Below are 8695 nucleotides of genomic sequence, written 5' to 3'. Positions count from 1 at the left end.
AAATATAGCTCTCCTAGGCTAAAATGGAGAGCAAATAAAATCGAGTCTTTTAAGAAAGTAAAATAAATCAAAGAAATTTGACTGGACAAATTTCAAAATCTACATAATCTCAAAGAAAGAAGAAGATAATGAGAAAAAAAGTCAAGAAAAGAGATGAGAATGAAACTAGGAGGAGTAGACAGCAAGATCCCCAAATTTCTTAATGTTTTGTTTTGCTTTTGGGAGAGATTTCTCTCTCCACATTTTCTAGAGAGAGGACGAAGCTTATCTGGTAAGAATTCTCCGACTCACATACAGTATGATTTGGATGGTTTGAGATGAGTCACACTAAAGGTATACGTGGGTTTATGTAGTATTTTTTTTTTTTATAATTATCTATAAAAGTAAAATTTTACGTAATAAAAAGATAATTTTACGGGTTATTACATAACACCTTAATTAACATATTGTTTTATTGATAGTCTTATAGACTAAATGACCCTTTAATAATAACTCTAGCATTAGGTCCTAGTAGCAAGGTGAAGACATGGAGATGATATTCTACCAATGGCTATAAATTTCGAGCTTATAAGGAGGGAGTTGATCTTTCAAAAGCTACCTTAAGTAATGGGGTTTGTGTGAATTCTACAGAAGGGTTGGACTATTACAGAACCCTAAATGAAATAATTGAGCTTGCTTATTACACCAAGCAAAGAGTTTATAGGGTGATATTATTTAAATGTGATTGGTTTGATAATTCCCAACAAGGACTTAATATTCATAAGGTATACGGACTTATAGATGTAAATGAGAAAAAAGAAATTTCGTGGACAGAACCCATTCGTGGCAGCTTTTCAAGTCAATCAAGTTTGTTATGCTCCTTATCCAACCACTAAGAAAGGTAATCAATGGTCCGCGATTTTTAAAATCAAGGCAAGATCACATATTGATGCTTCTGTTGGCGAAATTGTCTTCCAAGAGGATGTGGTTGTCAATGATCACTCATTTTCACCAATTTTGGTAGAAGAGTCACAAAGTGAAGATGAATATGAAGTGGTTGTGGAAATTGGTGAAAGGGAATATGACGGGGATGTCGGAGAAGAAGAGGATAATGAAGTTGAAGTTGAAGAAAGTAGAATAGAGAAAAATGGGGAAGAAGAGAAAGAAGTCGGAATGCTTTTTTCAAATGATGAACCTCTTTTGATTCGTAGTGATGAGTGATGGGAGTTATTGTAATTCTACAATATTAATGTATGAACTTTAATCAAATCATTTTTATGTATGAATTTTAATTATTCAATCAAACTTGAAGCACTTTTAAGAAGTTTGTTTGATTGCATTGTTCATAGTTAGTGTTCATGACACTTCATTTTTGTTGGACTAACAATTTGCATTGTTAAATTATATACTTATTATATTGTTCATGTCACTCCATTTTTTTTGGACTAACAATTTGTACTAACGATTTTTATTGGACTAACAATTTGCATTGTTTATAATTAGTATATGGCAAATTTCTTTCGAAGGATGATATGGAGTAGTAGTGGGGATCTCACCGTGAGGAGGAGCACGAAGAGGTCATGATGATGACGGGGATGTTTAGAATATAACACCGGCATAGAAGAACATGCATATCATTCTCTCACAAAACCAAGAAGGTGGTCAATGGTAAGTGTTCTAATATTTTATTTTTACCTTTATGAAAAATATATCATTCAAATAATTATTTGAATTTCTAATATCTATTTATGTTTTAAATTTTAGGTTGAATGACAACTCTGTAAAACAATATGTCAGTTGGTCATTCACTAATAATATTTCAGATGACGAGTATTTCACCAAATGGAGTGACGCGAGCCATGCACAACGCATGAAGGGTAATTTTAAAGTTACCTATTATTTACTTTACGATTTTTTATTTTTTTTGTAATTAAAGTCATCTTTTCTATTACTAATTAAATAGTTGTTTTTGAAATAGAAACATGTGAAGTCCGTCGATGTTGACCATGACGCTAAGCACGAATGGCAAAAGGCGGTCACGAGGCAGATTATCAAGCTTCTTAATGGACTCAAATATTCAAAGAAAAAGCCCGATTGGGTCCCCGACACTTGGTGATGGGAGAATCTAAAGGCTAGAGAAGAAAAAGATCCTGAATTTGCCAAAATTTCTAAAATAAACACGGCAAATAGAAAGTCGGCTGCTAAAGACGGGAAAGCATTAGGCACACACACTCTAGGCCGTAAGAGTTGCTCCGATGCTTTCAATGAATTGGTAAGTATTGTATTTATTATTTTCACAAATTGGTTAGAATTACTGATTGCCGAATATAATCAATTTATGTTTTTATACTACTTTCAGGGTGAGTCGGCCACATCCTACAAGTTGTTTGAGAAGACCAAGAAAAACAAGAAGGGCGAGTGGGTTAATCCTCGGACCGACGTAAGTTAATAATTACTGTATTTCTCTCATTCTTAATGTTAATATTTATTATACTTTCCTCATTTTTAAATATAATATCATTTTTTCCTTATTTGTTGTTCTTTTAGGCCGTTTACAAGGAAAAGATGAGTCGACCAAGGCCCACTGGAGAGGTTCCAGACGAGTACCATGCATACTACACCGCTATCGATAGCTTTGACAATCGTGGCAGGATATTCAGGAACGGAGATGTAGGGGGCGAAGTGTGGTTTGAACCTCCATGTAACAAAGGTGCTCGTCGATCGTTCTGTTACGCTCCTAGCATGGTTTCTCAAATTGTCAGCCAAATGAATAATGAACGAGTCGCACGACTAACTCTTGAGGAACAAATGCGCACCATTCAAGAAACAGTCCGTCTCCAAGCTGAGCAGATGGCAGCCATGCAACAAGCTTTGGCTCAGATGCAGCAATCTCAACCCCATCCCTCGTGCCCAGGTTTCCCTCTCCCTTTTCGTAGAGACGACTATGCGGATGACGGGCATAGCTTTGGAGGTAGTGATCAAGTTGAGCCTCTAGGTAATTATTAGTATCGTCGTCTATGTTATTATGTTAGTCTTTATCTTATGTTAGTATGTTAAGGCTTTATCTTAGGTTAGAAACTTATGATTGGGGATTAATATTTTAGTTCGTATGTAAAAGACATTGTTTTATGAGACGACGTACAAATTTGACCTTTAGTTTCTATGTAACAACTTCGTTCTTTCAATCGTGTTTGGTTTTCTATTGATAATTTCGTTGTCTACTCTTGATTTCCGCTCCTGTGGTCGACATGAAAATGGATTCCCGCTTGGCGATCGACGGTTGTATATGGTTTTTTGCAGGTTTGGTTGTATTCGTTTGGTGTAAAAAAATGCATATTCGACATTGTGGTTGGGCAGCAAGCTGCTATTTCCAGTCACTGCCTATAATTTTCTTGACGGAAAATCTGTCAGGAAAGTCAACATTCTGCTGACTTGTCTGAAGGAAAAACCGTCAGAATTTTAGGAATTCCTAACGGATATTCTGTCAGAAAGTCAACATAGTGTTGACTTTCCTCGCGGATTTTCCGTCAGGAATTCCTATTTCCCGACGGTTTTTCCGTCAGAAAGGTCAACATTTTGTTGACTTTCTGGCCCATCCTAGATAAGGGTTTTGATGGAATAACCGTCAGTAAGCAGTCATAAATTGAAAATCCTGACGAAAAAACCGTTAGGAACCCGTTTTTCGTGACGAATCGTAGTGACGTCGATTCCTGACGGAAAAACGTCAGGACCCGTGTTTCTGACGGGAAAAACGCGTTATTGACAGATTATTTCCGTCAGTTTCTCTTATTTATTTTGTAGTGTCAGATGGATATCCTATCACCTTCCAACATTTGTCCCTAGTGTGACCCTTCATTTTGCACAGAGGGCAGGTTGGTGCAGGTGGTAACTGATCAGAAGGAGCATCAGGTTCCTTCTGGCTCTGGCCAGCATAGAATGCTGTGGTTTCAGCTTCACATTTTTCACCACATATGTAGTTCTTTCTCCGAGCTTCTTCACGTTGAAAGATTACAACTGCTTCTTCCCCAGTTGGCAGTGGAGACATCATAAGCACATGGCTTCTTATGGTGGCATAGGATGTGTTCAAGCCATTTAGGAACTGGAACAGTTTTCTCTCCTCTTGTTCTTTCAGTTGAGGATCCAACCAGGCATTTACTTCAAGAGTGACTTGTGTGATTGGTGGCCAATCACTCATGATCTCAAGATTCTGCCACAGAATCCTAAGTTCAGTGAAGTATTCATTGACAGTCTTCTCACCTTGAGAAAGCTCATCAAGTTCCTTGTTGAGCCTGAACTTTCTTACTCCATTTCTTACAGAGAACTGATCTTGAAGATAGTCCCAGATCCCCTTTGTTGTCTTAGTGTACATGAGAGATCTCTTGATTGGCAGCTCAACATTGTGCATGATCCAGGCTATGAGCAAGCAGTTGCAGGTGTCCCAAGCAGATTCTCTGAAAGCATCATTGGTGGGCCTTTTGATCACACCAGTCAGAAAACCTAGTTTTCTTTTGGAGCAGATGGCAATCTCCATTTGCCTCTTCCATTCCAGATAATTCTCAATGCATGACAGCTTAGTATCCACCATGACAGGGTGAGTACTTTCAGCTGGATGCAGGTAGAGTGGATCTGTTGGGTCCATAGTGAATGGAGTAGTGAAGGAGCTGGAAGAGTTTTCAAAAATAATGTTGTTGAAAATTTCATTGTTGTGAGGAGGACTTTCAGATATTGTTAAGTTCACCATTTTGTTGAGATTGTGTTGTTTAGGTTATGCAGTGAAGTTGTTTCTGAGTTTGAAGGGCAGAAACCACTGAATAAAAGCAAATACTCGTACAGGTGGTTGAGGATGAGTAAATGCTCTTGAGATGGATAAATGCACTTCTTGTATGGTTATCAGTCTCCTCATTCCCGAGGCTCGGATACCATATTGCATTTATGCATTCTCCAGGAATTGGAAGACATTAACAAGAAATGATGTGAATTTGAGAGAATTTGATGATATATTAAATGTGTTGAGTTGATGTTCGTACAAGCAATGATGAAGAGTATATAAACATGTTGTTAGAACACACTTGGTTGATGATGCCAAATCTCCTTGTTATTTGATTGTTTGTTCTTAGTTACAAATGTTTAGTGATTGAAGCAATCAAATGGACTCTCAAGAACGAATACCAAAATCAAGATGAAGCCAACAAGAATTCAAGACAATTATATGATCCTAGCCTTAGTCGAAAATTGTAAGAGTAAGTGAAACATTCTCATTTTCATCAAGTGACTGTAAAACCATGCAACAGTGCAGTGTGTTTTGGGAAGAGTTTTCTGATTTTAATCAAAGACTTGTGCCCCAAGCCTAAAACCTAACACTTACCATCATTCAAAGGCTACTTATTTTATATTGGATTTAATTAAACTAAGTTGTACTTTTTAGTGATCAAATCCATTATAAATAGTGTGCCTTAGTTTCATTTATTTCTCATGACTTTCCAAAGAATTTATTGTAAAACTTTGCAAATCATTTGTGCATTTAAAGCTCTGTTCTTCAAGTATTTCCAAAACATTTTTCATATTTTAAAAGTTTTCATTTGTTTTCGAAAAACTGTAAACCTCCAAGTATCAGTTCGCTGCACTGTTACATAATGAGTTTTTTCCATGATTCTCGTGTTTAAGTCTTAATTGTGATCTCCATGTTCATTAAGTGAACCCTTGAGATTCAAAGACTCCGTAAACCTGTGAGATAGAACATATAAACTCTTGAAGCGGAGTAACTTAAGGTTGAGTGAAATCGGGGTAGATTGGTGATACGTGCATTTTACATAGTCCTTTTTGGCCTCTTATGCACGCATTTCCATGTAATTCTCGTAGTTTTGCACTACGAAATGCCCCGAATAGGCTTCTTTGGTTTGTTTGGCCTTAATTGCAGGAACAGACCCGAAAGTAGCGGAATTGTGGCTTTTTCAGTCCCTTTAGCGTGCATTTATGGAGATGGAAGATTTGGAGCGGAATAACTATGCCCCGGGAAGCGTGAAGTGGTCTCGAAAGCTAACTAACGAAGAAACAAGCTGGTTCAGTGGCTAAGTACTCGGTCGAAGCCTTTTCTGTTCGATCGAGTGAGTGTGGGTGTCAACAATGCTCTCGATCGAGTCCCTGCTGTACTCGATCGAGAGGTGGTATTTTGAGGTTACTCGATCGAAGATGCTAACTGTTTGATCGAGGGATTTTGCTGGGAAGTTACTCGATCGAGAGGTTCTATATTACTCGATCGAGGACTTTTGTCTTTAATCGTAGGATTTAATATCTTAAGTTAAGTTTAGGTTAAAAAAATATCTTCTCTATATAAAGAGAAGATGTAATTAGGTTAATACACACTTCTGTATCTGATAGTTTTACTCCTAATTACTAAGCAGACTCTTTCTCTTCCTTTTGCAACATTGCTTTGTTCTTTCAATTTTCGGATCTCGAACTTTGTAATCTCTCTTTCTGTTTTATTCAAGCTTTAATTCTTCTTTGCATTCCTTTAATTCTTGTTCGTAATTTCTGTCCTAATTAGCATTATTATTAGTTTATGTTATTTCTTTTTAATCATCTACCCTATATCATGTCTGCCTTTAATTCATTAATTATTGTTATTGAGGTATTCATCGCCATGAGTAGCTAATTTCTCTGTTGCTAGGATTAGGGGAGCCATGGTAGTGAATTAATGACGTTATAATAAGGTTAGACGATTTTGATTGTGAGAACTGTTTCATAACAATTTAATTGTAATCGTTTAGTTGAGTGCATGCTTCTAAACTAGTTAGTCCGGTTAAATTCAGACCTAGATCGAGAGATTGGAATGAACAGACCTACTATGAACAGTAGACTACACTAATGAGGGCGAGAGCTAAGTTAGTTATTTTAGGGCAGAAAGTGGACCGAGAGGACCTTTCCTTTACCCTTCTCACATTAGGTCGACTGATCTATTTATGACTAAATTGGCTAATTATCATGGTGAACCAACATCCTATCATTCTTCTCTTTATTTGATCACATCCTATTTCTTTTTACTGCTTTTATTGCTCTTGCTCTTTGTCTTAATCTCTTTTAGTAGTTTAAAAAACAAATTCAAAACACCCAATTGTTACCGTGACAAACTAGAATAGGAAGTAGATATAATAGCCTCCCTGTAGAGTACGATACCCGACTTACCTCTACTATATTAGTTAAGCCGGTTGGTTTAATTTTTATAGGGTTGCGACAACCGTGTCAATTGGCGAGTTATTTTCATTATAAGAGTTTAGTTGTTTGAGTAAATTTCTAAACAAGCAATAAAATAACGGTTGGACGTAGGCCACGGAGTAGAGGCTGAACCAATTTTTTAAATGTCGTTTGTTTGTTCATTTACTCTTACTTTCTTTCACTTTGCTATTTCTTGTTCATACTTATTTAAGTTCTGTGTTACAGTCAGCTATACTGTGACATAAAACGATTGTACCATCTTGTGAACTTATATTCTATTAAGTTTTTTAAGGTTTGTACTTTAAGGTTCTTTACTTAAGTTATCAATTAACTAAGTTAAGAACAAATTTTAAAAAGGTACACCTAACTCACCATCTCCCCCTCTTAGGTGTTTATCGTTCCTAACTCTTCACATGTACAACTAATGGAACTGGACAATACACTGAGGATAAAACACTGACACGGAAAAAAGAGAGAACCTAGTACGACTAGATGACTCTATATGCTTGATGCTTTGCTGTTGCCAGTTGCTTTTTCCTCTTCTTTAGATTATAGGTTGTCCTTTATTGTACTATAGCTTTGTTATTTATTTAAGTCATAACATTTGTTTTTGTTGCTGATTTTTCTACGAACGGTGTGGTAAGGCATCGGGGAAGGGGAAATTGGCGTTAATGATTTTATTTTGGATAAAATCCAACTTGGACAACTGAATTTGTCGACCTAGGATAAATTTTTAACTCATGGACAGGGGCGAAGCCAGGATTTCAAGTTTGGGGTAGCGAAAATATAAAATGGATTATTATATGGAAAAAGGAAAGTTGTGAAAAAAAAATGTGTTACATACTGTATAGAAATTCAAAATACAAACGCTTTAATGAATGAGTGCTCCAGACTAACTTAATATTCTCATTTTATAATTTAACAACTTATGATAGTATACAAAAAAAGGCTTAACCATTACTCTCTCTATCCCGGTGAATAGTTTACACTTACTTTATTTTGTGAGAGGGAAATAAAGCAAGTGTAAACTATTGACTATTGACTGAGACGGAGGGTGTACTATGTAATTACTTAAAATTCATGTTATGAATTGACCAATTATTTTCATGATAAAATTATCAAGTAAAATAGAAACACAAAGTCCCTATGCATAAATATAATGGACATCAAAAATTTGAAAATTTGAAATAAATAACTCATCAAAGGAACTAGGAAGAGAAGCTAAATATTGAATAATTATTGTAGCGTGGGAGCTTAATTTATAATTTATTTCGGATTCCCTCACACCATTTAAAGATCATTTAATGATATGAAAAGGAAAAAAAAATTGTACATTATGTAGATACCGGGATTCGAACCCTGCTCTACTAGGTAATCTAACACATCTCTTACCGCTGGAACACACAAGCTTTCATGCATGCAATAGGCGCCGTGTTTTATTTATTCATTACACTCATATTTGGGGTAGCAGCTTAAATACGCAAACAATATTTATTTTTTCATT

At 36.1% G+C, this 8695-nt stretch overlaps 1 protein-coding gene across 1 annotated transcript; it reads right to left on the bottom strand.

Annotated features, from left to right (window-relative positions):
• Positions 1–3769: 3769 nt before the first annotated feature.
• Positions 3770–4720, bottom strand: LOC141614681 (uncharacterized). Its single transcript, XM_074433425.1, has one exon. The coding sequence runs from the start codon at positions 4718–4720 to the stop codon at positions 3770–3772; it is 951 nt and encodes a 316-aa protein (XP_074289526.1).
• Between the last annotated feature and the right edge of the window lie 3975 nt (positions 4721–8695).

Source organism: Silene latifolia, chromosome 11, assembly GCF_048544455.1.
Source record: "Silene latifolia isolate original U9 population chromosome 11, ASM4854445v1, whole genome shotgun sequence".
Taxonomy (NCBI): domain Eukaryota; kingdom Viridiplantae; phylum Streptophyta; class Magnoliopsida; order Caryophyllales; family Caryophyllaceae; genus Silene; species Silene latifolia.
This window is presented reverse-complemented; position numbering and strand designations above follow the sequence as displayed.

What these genes read in the sequence shown, in the direction of transcription:
- LOC141614681 (XM_074433425.1), bottom strand. Translation starts at nt 4,720, where the DNA reads ATGGTGAACTTAACAATATCTGAAAGTCCTCCTCACAACAATGAAATT.